This window comes from Myxine glutinosa, chromosome 14 (assembly GCF_964187855.1).
Source record: "Myxine glutinosa chromosome 14, kmMyxGlut1.1, whole genome shotgun sequence".
Classification (NCBI taxonomy): Eukaryota; Metazoa; Chordata; class Myxini; order Myxiniformes; family Myxinidae; genus Myxine; species Myxine glutinosa.
The window spans coordinates 2,432,315-2,449,925 of NC_136274.1; the positions used below are offsets into that span (position 1 = coordinate 2,432,315).

General features: G+C 45.2%; 1 protein-coding gene across 1 annotated transcript in view; it reads right to left on the bottom strand.

The window, feature by feature from the left end:
* Nucleotides 1-5,205: 5,205 nt before the first annotated feature.
* LOC137440036 (transmembrane protein 132E-like) overlaps nt 5,206-17,611 on the bottom strand; it is a 239,821-nt gene continuing 227,415 nt past the window's right edge. The window contains exons 4-5 of the mRNA XM_078768373.1: nt 5,345-5,488; nt 5,206-5,220 (exon numbers count right to left, since the gene is read on the bottom strand). Coding sequence (XP_078624499.1) covers nt 5,206-5,220; nt 5,345-5,488 — 159 coding nt within the window. The remainder of the gene's footprint in view (nt 5,221-5,344; nt 5,489-17,611) is intronic.

The following is a 17,611-nucleotide window of genomic DNA, read 5'->3' on the forward strand; positions in this document are numbered from 1 at the left end:
GTTTCATGCCAAAATCATGTTGGTATCATGTCAAACATTGGATCTTTCACGCATCAAACAGGAGCAATGAGATTTCGTTTCATGCCAAAATCATGTTGGTATCATGTCACACAATGGATCTTTCACGCATCAAACAGGAACAATGAGATTTTGTTTCATGCCAAAATCATGTTGGTATCATGTCAAACAATGGATCTTTCACGCATCAAACAGGAGCAATAAGATTTCCTTTCATGCCAAAATCATGTTGGTATCATGTAAAACAATGGATCTTTCACGCATCAAACAGGAGCAATGAGATTTCGTTTCATGCCAAAATCATGTTGGTATCATGTCAAACATTGGATCTTTCACGCATCAAACATGAGCAATGAGATATCGTTTCATGCCAAAATCATGTTGGTATCATGTCAAACATTGGATCTTTCACGCATCAAACAGGAACAATGAGATTTCGTTTCATGCCAAAATCATGTTGGTATCATGTCAAACAATGGATCTTTCACACATCAAACAGGAACAATGAGATTTCGTTTCATGCCAAAATCATGTTGGTGTCATGTCAAACAATGGATCTTTTTGGAGCAATGAGATTTCGTTTTATGCCAAAAGCATGTTGGTATCATGTCAAACAATGGATCGTTCACGCATCAAACAGGAGCAATTAGCTTTCGTTTCATGCCAAAATCATGTTGGTATCATGTCAAACAATGGATCTTTCACGCATCAAACAGGAACAATGAGATTTCGTTTCATGCCAAAATCATGTTGGTATCATGTCAAACAATGGATCTTTCACGCATCAAACAGGAACAATGAGATTTCGTTTCATGCCAAAATCATGTTGGTATCATGTCAAACAATGGATCTTTCACGCATCAAACAGGAACAATGAGATTTCGTTTCATGCCAAAATCATGTTGGTATCATGTCAAACAATGGATCTTTCAAGCATCAAACAGGAACAATGAGATTTCGTTTCATGCCAAAATCATGTTGTATCATGTCAAACAATGGATCTTTCACGCATCAAACAGGAACAATGAGATTTCGTTTCATGCCAAAATCATGTTGGTATCATGTCAAACAATGGATCTTTCAAGCATCAAACAGGAACAATGAGATGTCGTTTCATGCCAAAATCATGTTGGTATCATTTCACACAATGGATCTTTCACGCATCAAACAGGAACAATGAGATTTCGTTTCATGCCAAAATCATGTTGGTATCATGTCAAACAATGGATCTTTCACGCATCAAACAGGAACAATGAGATTTCGTTTCCGTCCAAAATCATGTTGGTGTCATGTCAAACAATGGATCTTTCACGCATCAAACAGGAACAATGAGATTTCGTTTCATGCCAAAATTATGTTGGTATCATGTCAAACAATGGATCTTTCACGCATCAAACAGGAACAATGAGATTTCGTTTCATGCCAAAATCATGTTGGTGTCATGTCAAACAATGGATCTTTCACGCATCAAACAGGAACAATGAGATTTCGTTTCCGTCCAAAATCATGTTGGTGTCATGTCAAACAATGGATCTTTCACGCATCAAACAGGGACAATGAGATTTCGTTTCATGCCAAAATCATGTTGGTATCATGTCAAACAATGGATCTTTCACGCATCAAACAGGAACAATGAGATTTCGTTTCATGCCAAAATCATGTTGGTGTCATGTCAAACAATGGATCTTTCACGCATCAAACAGAGGCAATGAGATTTCGTTTCATGCCAAAATTATGTTGGTATCATGTCAAACAATGGATCTTTCACGCATCAAACAGGAACAATGAGATTTCGTTTCATGCCAAAATCATGTTGGTATCATGTCAAACAATGGATCTTTCACGCATCAAACAGGAACAATGAGATTTCGTTTCCGTCCAAAATCATGTTGGTGTCATGTCAAACAATGTATCTTTCACGCATCAAACAGGAACAATGAGATTTCGTTTCATGCCAAAATCATGTTGGTATCATGTCAAACAATGGATCTTTCACGCATCAAACAGGAACAATGAGATTTCGTTTCATGCCAAAATCATGTTGGTGTCATGTCAAACAATGGATCTTTCACGCATCAAACAGAGGCAATGAGATTTCGTTTCATGCCAAAATCATGTTGGTATCATGTCAAACAATGGATCTTTCACGCATCAAACAGGAGAAATGAGATTTCGTTTCATGCCAAAATCATGTTGGTATCATGTCAAACATTGCATCTTTCACGCATCAAACAGGAGCAATGAGATTTCGTTTCATGCCAAAATCATGTTGGTATCATGTCACACAATGGATCTTTCACGCATCAAACAGGAGCAATGAGATTTCGTTTCATGCCAAAATCATGTTGGTGTCATGTCAAACAATGGATCTTTCACGCATCAAAAAGGAGCAATGAGATTTCGTTTCATGCCAAAATCATTTTGGTATCATGTCAAACAATGGATCTTTCACGCATCAAACAGGAACAATGAGATATCGTTTCATGCCAAAATCATGTTTGTATCATGTCAAACAATGGATCTTTCACGCATCAAACAGGAGCAATGAGATTTCGTTTCATGCCAAAATCATGTTGGTATCATGTCAAACAGTGGATCTTTCACGCATCAAACAGGAACAATGAGATTTCGTTTCATGCCAAAATCATGTTGGTATCATGTCAAACAATGGATCTTTCACGCATCAAAAAGGAGCAATGAGATTTCGTTTCATGCCAAAATCATGTTGGTATCATGTCAAACATTGGATCTTTCACGCATCAAACAGGAGCAATGAGATTTCGTTTCATGCCAAAATCATGTTGGTATCATGTCACACAATGGATCTTTCACGCATCAAACAGGAACAATGAGATTTTGTTTCATGCCAAAATCATGTTGGTATCATGTCAAACAATGGATCTTTCACGCATCAAACAGGAGCAATAATATTTCCTTTCATGCCAAAATCATGTTGGTATCATGTAAAACAATGGATCTTTCACGCATCAAACAGGAGCAATGAGATTTCGTTTCATGCCAAAATCATGTTGGTATCATGTCAAACATTGGATCTTTCACGCATCAAACATGAGCAATGAGATATCGTTTCATGCCAAAATCATGTTGGTATCATGTCAAACATTGGATCTTTCACGCATCAAACAGGAACAATGAGATTTCGTTTCATGCCAAAATCATGTTGGTATCATGTCAAACAATGGATCTTTCACGCATCAAACAGGAGCAATGAGATTTCGTTTCATGCTAAAATCATGTTGGTATCATGTCATACAATGGATCTTTCACGCATCAAACAGGAACAATGAGATTTCGTTTCATGCCAAAATCATGTTGGTGTCATATCAAACAATGGATCTTTCATGCATCAAACAGGAGCAATAAGATTTCGTTTCATGCCAAAATCATGTTGGTATCATGTCAAACAATGGATCTTTCACGCATCAAACAGGAACAATGAGATTTCGTTTCATGCCAAAATCATGTTGGTATCATGTCAAACAACGGATCTTTCACGCATCAAACAGGAACAATGAGATTTCGTTTCATGCCAAAATCATGTTGGTATCATGTCAAACAATGGATCTATCACGCATCAAACAGGAGCAATGAGATATCGTTTCATGCCAAAATCATGTTGGTATCATGTCAAACAAAGGATCTTTCATGCATCAAACAGGAGCAATGAGATATCGTTTCATGCCAAAATCATGTTGGTATCATGTCAAACAATGGATCTTTCACGCATCAAACAGGAGCAATGAGATTTCGTTTCTTGCCAAAATCATGTTGGTATCATGTCAAACAATGGATCTTTCACGCATCAAACAGGAGCAATGAGATATCGTTTCATGCCAAAATCATGTTGGTATCATGTCAAACAATGGATCTTTCACGCATCAAACAGGAGCAATGAGATATCGTTTCATGCCAAAATCATGTTGGTATCATGTCAAACAATGGATCTTTCACGCATCAAACAGGAGCAATGAGATATCGTTTCATGCCAAAATCATGTTGGTATCATGTCAAACAATGGATCGTTCACGCATCAAACAGGAGCAATGAGATTTCGTTTCATGCCAAAATCATGTTGGTATCATGTCAAACATTGGATCTTTCACGCATCAAACTGGAGAAATGAGATTTCGTTTCATGCCAAAATCATGTTGGTATCATTTCACACAATGGATCTTTCACGCATCAAACAGGAACAATGAGATTTTGTTTCATGCCAAAATCATGTTGGTATCATGTCAAACATTGGATCTTTCACGCATCAAACTGGAGCAATGAGATATCGTTTCATGCCAAAATCATGTTGGTATCATGTCAAACAATGGATCGTTCACGCATCAAACAGGAGCAATGAGATTTCGTTTCATGCCAAAATCATGTTGGTATCATGTCAAACATTGGATCTTTCACGCATCAAACTGGAGAAATGAGATTTCGTTTCATGCCAAAATCATGTTGGTATCATTTCACACAATGGATCTTTCACGCATCAAACAGGAACAATGAGATTTCGTTTCATGCCAAAATCATGTTGGTATCATGTCAAACATTGGATCTTTCACGCATCAAACTGGAGCAGGGTGTGCTGGATGAAAAGTGACATTTGACCCTTTGTTACCTGCACCACCGAAGGTTATTATTGAGGTTATGTCCGTTATGTTTTCATCTCTGTCTGTATCTGTGAACTGGATATCTCAAAAAGCAATGAACCAATTCGGACGAAATTTGGTGGACAGGTAGCTTATGTGACACGGACGAAATGATTAGATTTTGGTGAAGATCCGGATCCGGCTACTTCAATTTTATAAGTGATTTTTCACCATTGGGAGATAGGGCCAAAAGCGATACATAGCAGGATATCTCAAAAAGTTGTGGATAACCTATGACAAAACTAAGTGGATGAGTTAGGTAAGTGACAAGAACAAGCCGATTATATTTTGGTTCATTTCCGAATGCAGATCCGGCCTATATTATGGATACAAAACCTAAAGTGCTGAGCCTGGCGGAGGCGCACGCTCTACCGAGTACCTTTCCAGTGAGATGGGAAACTCCACACAACGTCCGTCTGATAGATGGCACATTGTGTTACGCAATGCCCGGCCTGCAAAGCACCAATCTTACAGTTTATAGACATAGTTGGGCCAAGAATGAAAAGCAGAGCAGACAGCTTCAAGGCAAGAGCACCTGTCAGGTGGGCACTACCTCTGCATCACCCTTTCAGGTAAATAACAAACTGTACCGGTACACCAATAAATACTCTGAATGCATCATGAAGAATTCGATGGTGATGAAGCAGGGGACATGGTACCTTGAGAATGGTGGGGTCGGCTGCATGGCACAGCGCACCCTGCTTGATCTCCGTCATCTGTCCACCGCTGTCCACCACAAGCAGACGCAGTGGAGTCATGACAGGAGCACCTGTCAGCACCGCCGAGTTTAGCAGCTCCAGCGTCTGCATCATGAGTGTCAAAAAAGGCCAGAGGAAGACATACTTCGTTTATATCAGTCAACATTATCATTAAACATGGCGGCATCAAAGTTTCTCAGTGAATAAATTAGCAGACATCGACTCTTAAAGGGAGCGTGCAAGCTTGGCATTACAAGCATCGATCATGGCCACACGTTGCTGTCTTTAGGCCTCAACACCAACACAAATTCAGTTTGAAATGGAGATCCTCGAGCCAAACTGTATAATGCTTGACACCAAGTAACATAACATGGAAATAGTTCATTTGCATAATCCAAAGCATCATCAGTGACGTCATCAGTAACGTCAAATGAGATTGAGCAATCAACAGGTGGATTAAACGGATGGAAAAAAAAACCCACAACCAATCCGAATTCACAAATCTGAAGATAAATATCTCCAAAGAGAACATCCTACAAGGGGAAGTGCACAATCTCAACATTTTACGCATTTCAGAGAGAATCTGCACAGCAGGTACCAATCAATATAGGCCGCCACCGGAAATGATCAGGGTGCAACATTTATGTGGATTCATATTTTACCAGGAGATCGACAGCCATTTCATAGTGAGTGCAAGAAAAAAACTGCTTGATACAAATTTCATGCAAGTGAGAGAACACGAAGTGATAGAGTAGAGAAGCACCATGACTCCGCATGGCAGCAATGGGAATCGATGAGTTAAAAAAGACATTTAATTGTGAAGTGATAAAAGCTAAGATTAAAATTACAATATGAAACAGGAAGAAGATAGTAGAATATGAACAAAATAAGAATCTTTAATTAAACAATGATAAGAAAAGCCAGCAAAACTATATTGATTCCATTAACCTTCATATTGTAATGGAAACAGACTCTTGGGGGTTAAAGGGTTAATTAGCTAATTCATTTATCCTCAGTGCAAGTTTACTGTCGACATATTGTAAACCCCTATTGAGATCTGCCAAGACAATGTGTTCATCAGGGCCTTGTCCCCCTCCATCCTTTTGTATTTTTAGCTCCCGTTGGACTTGGTCCGAGACGGGAGCTTATGGATTGGGTCTCGTCCGTCTGTCCGTCCCCCACCATACCCCGGACAAGTATGCACCGTTTTTGTTCATACTTGGCATAAAGACAATACATGACGGTGCACAAATATACACAATTTTGTTTCATAATGCGATCAAAGATGGCCGACTGGCGGCCATTTTAGTTGTACAAAACTCAATATTGAACAGGTCCTCAACTATTTTTCGGATATGCATTTACCGATGTTGTTCAAACTTAGCATGCAGATAATGAATGATGGAATACCAATGGACGTCATTTTTCTTTTGAGATCAGATCCAATATGGCCGACTGGAAGCCATTTTGTTACTTAATCGTGTACCCAACCATTTCTCGACATGCATGGACAGATTTTGTTCAAACTTGGCATAAAGACAACACATGAGAGTATACAGTCATATGCAGAAGATTTTGTTTTGTAAACCGACCAAAGATGGCCGACCGATGGCCTTTAACTCCGTAAAGTAAAAGCGTTACGCCTAGATCCCCCGTCGGTGAAGTGATGCGAGTTGACAAAGTGGAGGACGGAAGGCGGCCATCTTGGATTTTGACGTGGCGACCCAATTTTAAACAGCGTTCTCCCTTATACGTAGATACACCCACACACCAGATTAGAAGTTGGTACTTCGCTTATTTTTGAGGATATTCCGCTCGCAAGGTTCAGACATACATGGCGGCGACCATCTTGGATTTTGACGTGGCGACCCAATTTTCAATAGCGTTCTTCCTTATGCGTAGATACACCCACACACCAGATTAGAAGTTAGTAGTTCGTTTATTTTTCAAGATATTTCGCTCACAAGGTTAAGACATATATATGGTGGCGGCCATCTTGGATTTTGACGTGGGTTGCACCCACACACCAAATTATAATTCGGTCCTTCGCTTATGCACGCACGCACGCACGTACGCACGCATGGGAAAACCATAGTCCCCCTTTCGCTCCGCGGTGCGACGGGGGACAAAAATGACTAAAACCACTGGGGCGATGACATTTTATGTGTTTTACTGTTTGTTTCACTGTTAAATTCGCTTTATTTCCATTGTTCTTGTTTGCTTAACAACCTTTTCCTTTCTCCTCGCTGATCATGTAATCAACAGTCCTCAAGCTAAGAACCACCTTCAGCTGGAGACTCATCTAAAACCATGAATTGGTCAATCGAATAGCATTCCAGACCTTAGGGTCTTTTCGATGAAGACTTAGCTGGATGTTGCCATAATCCAAAGGTTCCTGCCCAATCCTACAGACGGGATTAGCGATAAAACTGCTTCCGAGCAATGATGGTTCTGGAGGCCACATGCTGAATACGAGAGAAGATTAAGCTAATGTGAACATACGTGTTTCCATGTTGGTACATGATGCAGTCTTTTTGATAGATGTGCATGGATGGACTGCAAACTATTGTGACATTGATGTGCTATAAAGCAGCACATAAAGGATGAGAAATAGTGTGGCCTAAGTAGCCAATACAGGGAAATCTGACAGCCTCACCGATCAAAACTTCTCTGTGCATCGGGAGATTAAACAATTTAGAAAACCTTTCCAGTTTGGAACTGAGCAGAGAAGGACAATTTCAGACAAGAAGGATCACAAAATGGCCACGAGACATTCACGATCAAATAGATTTCAGTTCATTTTCAAAAACCCAGGCCCAAGCACAAGGCGTAATCAATCTCCATGTTGTTGATCTGTATTACAAATTTAATTATCCAGTGCAATGGGTCAAATATTTCGGAACTTTCAATCTGCCCAGTGGATGAGTGTGGATTTCTGTCTTTGTGGATATATATTTAAGTGGATGGTTCTTGCATACATGTCCCACCTTTGCATACAGATAGCCATTTCCTTGAACAACCATCATCAATATCTGACAAGATGTTGCTTTGGATTGCTTGTGAGGCTCCACCAAGGGCAATGAAAGCCAAACCGTGTGAGGTTTCACTAATTATATTCACAATGCCTCTCCAAGATAAGACAACACCATTTATTGTGCACAATTTTTGACTTGTGTCTCTCCTTGCCCGATAGGCTGTTGGGGGGTGTCACGTGGGCATTCACATACAACGAAGCGGCTGTGGGTGATGTTATTGAGTGGTCACATTTTCCACAGATGCAATCAGCTAGAAAATTTGGAATTCCACCAGATTAATCTGGGTCCAGCATATAATAATTATTGAAAGGCATCCTTACTGCCAATAAACAAATGCTGGTAGATGAGAGAGTGCGGGCTCAACATCTCCTACCAGGTACATTGGGCGGGCAAGATACCGGAGAGGTAGGTACACTCACCTCTGAGCTGTCGAGCCTGGTTTTGAATCTCAACCCAACTATGACCTGCCATCCTGGTATTTCACAGGCAGGCTGATACAGAAATGTATCCTGTGTCGGCACCCTGTGTGCCAGCATTATTTGTGGATGTTAAAGATCCCACGGTGTCCTTTGCGAAGAATAGATGAGCTATCACTGCCACCTGGGCAACTTGCATATTCTTGCTCTCGCCCACAAATGATTGAATCAGCGGTACAACTGTGCCTTCGTACCAATTGATACAAACACACAGCCACGTGCGGGCTATGTATGAACAAACCAACCAGGTATATTTGTATGAGGGAGAGGTTGGTTGGCGGTGGAGGACCAGACAAGAATAATATTGTTGTGGACGCGGTTAAAGATGTTATTTACCGAGCGGTTGGTATTACCGCGACCGAACAGTTCCCCCGATTCTTCCCCAACTCACCCGATTCACCCAGACATTGGCCAAATCGCGCTATGCCAAATCAATGATAGAAAGGACACGACGACTGGGAAAGAGGAAACGACGCAAGGGGTACAGTTCTCAAGACCTCCGGAGGAGGGTATAATTACAGTGGTGAAGAAAAGGGGTAGATTAGAAGGCAGTGAGGTAAAGACACAGAAGAGATGGGCACTTAATTACCGTCTTATCTTATCCCAGACAGACCACAGACAAACGGAACAAGGCAGACTTACACAGGGATTGATGGCAGGAAGGGACAGGTAGGTCGATAGCACAAGGTGCACCTTGCCTCGGGGACAGGATAAAGCACGGTCCAGAAGATGCGGGGAGGTGTCACAGCGCTCGGAGGGGACGTCTTTCTTTCTCCAAGCTCAGCGCGCATCTGACGTCACCCCCCTCTCACCGCGCATGCTCAGCCGGGAGTGACACGCCCTCGGCTGGTTGGTTCCGCCCCACTGGGGCCGGTCCGCCGCTTCCATTGGGTGCGGGGGTTACCGGGCTCCGCCCTTGACGAGGAGCTGACAGGGAGCCCCTATTTGGTAACCCGGTCGAGCACATGTTCGATGGCGCCTCGTTGGGAAGGCCTGGTGCCCTCCCAACACCCCCTACCAACCAAGCCAGAGTGAGGACGCGCACTTCCTGCGCTCGTTGTTGTTGTTGTTGTTGTTGTTGTTGAACTGTGAGGAAGAGCTGCGGGGAGGTATTGGGAGGTCCTAAACTTCCTAACGGTGCCATACAATCACATTCTGGTGCAACGAAGGGTCAGAATTAATGGAAACGAGTCCTTAACTGACATAGACTAAGAATAACTAGCAAGATGTCCTATAGTTGTCTTACATGAGATGCGGTGAACCTGGGCAAGACATTTAATGGGGGAAATAGGGGGAGGTCGGGTCTACAGAGTGTTGTTTACAGAAAATGGGACTAGGGAATGGGGGATTGGGGATAGTTGGGAAGTATTGAGGAAATAGGGGAATATTTACAAGCGGATATGGATGGATGCAAATCCCATATCCGCAACACTGCACTCTTCTCTACCTCGGGGCGTGTCCCGACCCGATAAATTTTTACCTACTTTAGTGTGGCACTCAGATGTAGTTCCCTCTACTACTAACTCAACCCTGAGTGCGACAGTTTTACAGATGTTCACAAATGAGTAAATATGTCCCCCTGCGACGTTGCACCCTTCTCCTAACAGAAACACACCCACAGGATAACCGAATCGCGGAAAGCATCCTCAAACTAAACATACAGCCGGTAGGGAGCATTATTTATACAACACTGATATTTACACTACGATACAGGACCTGTTTTTTGAGGAACACATGCAGATGTTATGCAGAGGGAGAGCACGCATGCCAGCACGATACACCAACCCACGAGTGCCCTGTGGCCCTATGGCCTTTAATAATGTGCAGAGCACCCCGTCCAAGCACCAAAAGCACCACCCCATTACGCACAGTCAGCACCATCCAGTGCACCAATAAAGTGTTCATAAAAATGCACAATTAAGTGTCCATGGTCACCGGTGGTGTCGCAGCCGGCCGATGTTCTGCCGCTGGTCTTGCCTTCATGGAGTGCACTTGGCCTTCTGGCTTCTTTAGAAATAAAGAAAGGCGCCAACCGCATCCATTTCTGAATTGTGGCCGTCAGGGGGGCCAACTAAAAGTGGTTCACCTGTATGGCATAGGTGCCACGTTGACCCAGAGGTCCATCCACGGGTGGTGCTTGACCGCAAAAGAACTGCGGTCCATTGTGGGCGGCCACAAAAATTGCGGTCCATATGATGTATCGATCCAGGCAGCAAGCAGTGGAAGTACAGGCCCACAACTGCGGAGCCAGCACCTCTCTCTCCTCTCTCTCTGCCCCAAAGCCAGATCCTCGGAGGTGGGAGACAAAAGAAGACAAGTGAGTAAGGTGGTAAGGGCGCAAAAGTGCACGCAATACAAGGTAATGCACACTGGGGGCACATGGGAACCAGGTGAGACAGGTACGTTCCTTCCGTACGCCCCCCCCCCCCCCACCAGGTAACCTACATTGCCCCTCCCTTACCCCTTCCTGTATCCACAAAACACAACACTACCCATAAACATCTACTTTACACATCAACAACGTCCCTACTGTCTTCCCCGTTCCTCCCATAAACCAAATTCTTCTTCTCTCCCTCCTAACCAATCAAATTTGCCATTTCCAACTCTCATCAAAATATGCCATCACCAATTCATCATCAGTCCCTCCTAAGGAGGGAGAGATGGAATCACCCCAATGTCTCATCCACGTCGTGATGCGTCTCACAAATCCAAACAGCAATTCTCCTTTCCTGCAACACAAGACAAAGAAAACACAGGTGTGGAGTCATTAGCATCACCTCAGGTAAGTGGCTGCGTATGGTGCGACAGGTTCATCAATCCTAACTATTTCCTAAATGACTTTAACAACTTTACATTACCCGGGGTCTTTCCCTGCCAATCCATTGGCCAACTTACACTATGGGTTCTAAAAACCAATTCCCATTGACCAAACTGTGGTGCTTCTCAATTTGGGGTCTCACTCCCCCGATTCATCTCCTGGTGCCCTTGCACAATTTCTGGGCTGTGACGTGTAGCTCTCCCAGCAGGTCTACCCATCTGCCTCCACCACTGCAGTTGCCTCCCGAGCTTACCTGCTCCTTACCTAACCTATCTAACTGGGGAAGGCCCCTCCTGGCTCTGTCACCCCTTGGTGCCCTCTGGCACTGGGCTACCCGGGTCCGTCCTCCAGATCCTCGGGCCCCATCCACAACAACTACTACCGGCTCCCAGAGCCCACCTGCGGCCTCACCTGGCCGACATCCTCACAGTGGTGGAGTGCCCAAACCAACTACACACACTAACAGGCTACACGCCCAGCCATTTCCACAACACTAATGCACCCATCCAATCATCATTCTTCCACCTGCACCACAGATGCCAATATCCAACCACAATTTACCTATACCCTCTACCTAACACTTACACTACCCGCCCCGGGTATCCGTGATGGGGGTCCACTCTTCCCCCATCCACACCTTCGCACCATTTACTCCAACTCTCTCCACACCACTCATTCTCTGCTCCATATATTCCACACACCTGTACTTGCACACCTGTGCTCTCATACTTGGTGCCACCTGCACCCTTCTCTCCCCAAAGCGCATTCGCGCTGATCCACAACACTCACTACTCACCATGACACTCATCCGCAATGCTCTCTCATTCATCACTTGTACACTCACACACACCTCGGAGCATTGCCTCACCGATGCCTCATTTGAAGCTGCTCACCAGCACTTCCATTCACACTGCATCATCTGCTCTGTCTACTCCCTTCTAAAACTCGCGCTCCTCCATCTTCCCTTACACTCAGCGCTCCCACGTCATTATCATCCACTAAGCTACTACGTCCCCACTACAGGTACCAAGTCTCCTACTTAAATCTTGTCACCTCTTGTCACCTCTAGTCCCTATCAATATAACCAAGCCCTCCCTGGCTCGGTTGTCATAGCCACCCCATAAACTATAGCGCATTTGCCCCCAATCATGGGAAGGGTGGCAGGGATGCCACCCTTACCCACCGTCATACGGCGCGAGTGGGACCTTGTGGGACCACCTCGTATGTGAGTCGTTGCCCGCCTGCCGGACCCCGTGCGTCGCCCCTTGCGGGGTCAGCGCGGGGCCGAACCGGCCGGGCCCCCACAGTACATTACCCCCAAGGGGCTCCCGTGCCTCCCCTGTCCCTCTAAAAACTACCCCTGTTGGTGTCGATGCATGGGTCACGCTTCCGCAACCCGCTACCCATTCCATACCACCACAACCTTGCTCACTCACACCTCGCACCTCTCCCATCACCGGACCCTCTCGCTCGCACCCTCGTTCCATACACTCCGGACCAGCCATACACCTCACTCTTGGCCTCTCACGAACATCCGGGTCCATCTCGACCCCCAAGCTTATTAAATCACCTGGCACATCACACGCACGACCATATTGGTCACCACTTACACCGGGTCCTCTTTCTCTTCGCTTCTCCTCCATCACCTGCGAATCCCTCATCCGGTTAATGAGCACATCATCACGATCCGAACACAGACTTTGGACCAATTCTTTTACTTCCTCTTTTATCTCTTTCTTATCCTCTCTCCGTCGCTTCTTAATTTCGCTCACCCCTTCTTCCACTTCTTCTAATTTCTGCTTCACCTCCTTCATCTCCTCGTGCGCCCCCTTAAGTTCTTCCTCTAACTCCACCTTATTTTTTTCTATGTGCTCCCGCACCTCCCGCTCTTTAAACTCCATCACCTCTACCACCTTGTTCATTTTCCTCGTCAGGTCCTCATGTACCGTCTGACACTCTTTTTTAATTACCCCTACGTCCTTTTTCATCTCCTTCTGTGTTGATTTTAAACCCTCTATTACCGCTGTGTTCTTCTTTACCTGGTCCCCCAACTCCTTTTGTCCCACTGTCAGCTGTTCTACTCCCAGCGTCAACTCCTCTATACCACCTTGCAATTTTACAGTCCCCTTTCTCACCTCCTTCTCCATGCGCTCCTTACAGTGCCTCACCTCCTCGCGCACTCCTCCAACCTCCTCACTCACACCTCTTCTGATCTCCTCTCCCATCACTTGCATCTCCTGCCCAGATGCCACCCTCATCTGCTCCATTTCCTCCCTGTGAGCATCCAATTTAGTTTCTACCCCCATTCTGACCCCCTCTATCTGCTGCCCCATTTGTTTAACTTCGCTTTCCGCTTGGTCCCTCATGTCCCTCAATTTGCCTTCCATACTGTTTTCTAACCCCTCTAACCCCTTTTTCATCCCTTCCATTTGATTCTCTTGAGCGGCCATTCTGTTTTCTACCCCCGTTAACCCCTCCTGTATTTCCCCTAATCTATTGTCTAATCCCTCAAATTTGTTGTCTAGTCCCTCAAATTTGTTTCCTAATCCCTCTATTCTACTCCCTAACCCTCCGATCTGGGCCCCCATGTCCTCCCTCAATTTCTCGCTATTGGACCCCATGTCCTCCCTCAATTTCTCGCTATTGGACCCCATCCTTTGTTCTAACCATTGGCTATTGGCCCCCATGTCCTCCCTTAATTGCTTGCCCATTCTTTGTTCCAATTGTTCGCTATTCTGGGACATAAGGGCCTTCATTTGTATAAAAAAAAGGTTCAAATCCACCAGCAGCGCTGCTACGGTCGCGGGCGCGGTCGCCGTAGGCATCTGCGAGGCGCCATTTTGCGCGCCCCTAACCTCGTGCGCGAGGATGCCATTTTGCGAACCTGCCGCCCTCACTGCTTCGCTCTCCTCATGTCCCTCAATTTGGTCCTGGATCGAACCTGCCTCACTCTCCTCTACCGGAACCCAGCCGTCTTGATCTCCCATCGCGCGACTTTCAAAATTCGGGGTTTTTTTTGTAAAACAAAATCAAATTTCGGTGACTTGTAATTTTGAGCGCGTTAAGCGCGCTTCGGGTCCGTATCTCACTCCCAGACACCAATTGTTGCAGTAATAACACAATTGGTGTCCAAAATTTGGGCTAAATAAATTTAGTCCCAGGTTCGAATCCCAACTCCTGACTACCAATTGTTGCGGACGCGGTTAAAGATGTTATTTACCGAGCGGTTGGTATTACCACGACCGAACAGTTCCCCCGATTCTTCCCCAACTCACCCGATTCACCCAGACGTTGGCCAAATCGCGCTATGCCAAATCAATGATAGAAAGGACACGACGACTGGGAAAGAGGAAACGACGCAAGGGGTACAGTTCTCAAGACCTCCGGAGGAGGGTATAATTACAGTGGTGGAGAAAAGGGGTAGATTACAAGGCAGTGAGGTAAAGACACAGAAGAGATGGGCACTTAATTACCGTCTTATCTTATCCCAGACAGACCACAGACAAACGGAACAAGGCAGACTTACACAGGGATTGATGGCAGGAAGGGACAGGTAGGTCGATAGCACAAGGTGCACCTTGGCTCGGGGACAGGATAAAGCACGGTCCAGAAGATGCGGGGAGGTGTCACAGTGCTCGGAGGGGACGTCTTTCTTTCTCCAAGCTCAGCGCGCATCTGACGTCACCCCCCTCTCACCGTGCAAGCTCAGCCTGGAGTGACACGCCCTCGGCTGGTTGGTTCCGCCCCACTGGGGCCGGTCCGCCGCTTCCATTGGGTGCGGGGGTTACCGGGCTCCGCCCTTGACAAGGAGCTGACAGGGAGCCCCTATTTGGTAACCCCGTCGAGCACATGTTCGATGGCGGCTCGTTGGGAAGGCCTGGTGCCCTCCCAACACCCCCTACCAACCAAGCCGGAGTGAGGACGCGCACTTCCTGCGCTCGTTGTTGTTGTTGTTGTTGTTGTTGAACTGTGAGGAAGAGCTGCGGGGAGGTATTGGGAGGTCCTAAACTTCCTAACGGTGCCATACAATCACATTCTGGTGCAACGAAGGGTCAGAATTAATGGAAACGAGTCCTTAACTGACATAGACTAAGAATAACTAGCAAGATGTCCTATAGTTGTCTTACATGAGATGCGGTGAACCTGGGCACGACATTTAATAGGGGAAATAGGGGGAGGTCGGGTCTACAGAGTGTTGTTTACAGAAAATGGGACTAGGGAATGGGGGATTGGGGATAGTTGGGAAGTATTGAGGAAATAGGGGAATATTTACAAGCGGATATGGATGGATGCAAATCCCATATCCGCAACAATATAGTAAGTGGATGATAAAAGGCAAGATCAGAAAGTGAAATGACGTATGGGAGAGGAGACAGGAGAGACATCTGAAGAAATCTATCCAATGGACATCTTGATCTTCAGCTGGGAACTTCAGCCCATCAAAGTTTCGATCCTTCAAACCCAGAATATTCCTACAGGTCACACAAGATCTGCCAGAAACCTTCTGCTGGTGAAACTGCCAAAATTAAGACTCTCTGCTCACCTTCACTCCTTCATTCCTCTTTTCTCCCGCCTCTGGAACAAACTCCCTCACTCTCTTCAATCCCACTCCACCCTCCAGGTCTTTAAAACAGCTGTTCACCACCATCTCTTATCTTCCCCCATCCAAAACCTTGATCTTTTCTACCCCCGTTAAAACACCCCAAACCTGCCTCTTTAAATCCCCAACTTCTTTCCTGAAATTCCTAGAAGTGTTCATTTGCTTTATACCGTGTACCCCTCCCCCTTCCCCCAGCCCTCCCACTTCCACAGATCTACCGATGTCCCTGTTATCTTCTGTTGTTGTGCTTGTGTGCCTCCCTCTCTCCCCCCATCTCGCCTCCCACTCCCTTCATTGCATGTTCTATGTGTCTGTGCATGTTTTCATGTTCAATCTGTTAGTTCAATCCGACTTAATTCCTGAAATTCCTCGTAGTGTAAATTTGTTGCTCTCTCTCATGCAATTCGTTTTATACCGTGTACCCCTTCCCTCCCCCTCCCTCCCTCCAACCCTCCACCCCCCCCCCCAGCCCTCTCCCCTCCACAGACCTCCCGATGTCCCTGTTCTCTACTGTTGTGCTTGTGTGCTTCATTCTCTTCCCATCTGGTCTCCCCCTCCCTTTATTGTTTTGTGTCCGTTTATGGCTTTTTGTGTTTTATGTGCTAATGTGTGTTTAATGTGCCAGCTCTTACACGAGCCTCGATCTTGTATAAAAAAAAAAAAAATCTCCGAATCATGCGTTGCAAACCTTCATGTGTCCATGGGTCATTCCATAAGGGAGATATATATATATATATACTCAACATCAAAATAAACATCAAATCTTTAGAAGGACACTCAATGAAATTCTCCACGCAAAAATGAAAAATATTTGAACACAGAGGAAGAGTTGAGCTATCTTTACGAAACACATGCCAATAAACAAGAGGTTGCCTCAATCACAAAAAAACAAAAAGCATGAACATCACAAGGGGGGGGGGGGGGTGGGTGCAACAAAAGTCACAGCACTGCAACGCAGGCACGCTCCTGAATACAGTCAAAACAAAATGACACAGGAATGGCCACAACACTCCTAACAGTCAAGGAATGACAGCAGACCTCAATATCGTGTGTGCCCTCCCTGAGCAGTGATGCAGGCTGTACACCTCTGACGCATGCTCTGTACCAGGCATCTGATGCGGTCCTGGGGAAGTCTGTCCCACTTCTCCAGCAAGCCTTGAATGAGCATTTGCCGATTGACAGCCGTTGATCTCCTCGACGTCAAAAAAGCTCATCCCATAAATGCTAAATGGGATTGAGGTCAGGGGATTAAGGCAGCCAAGGCATCACTTCATCATCTTGTTCCTGGAGGAAGTTTGT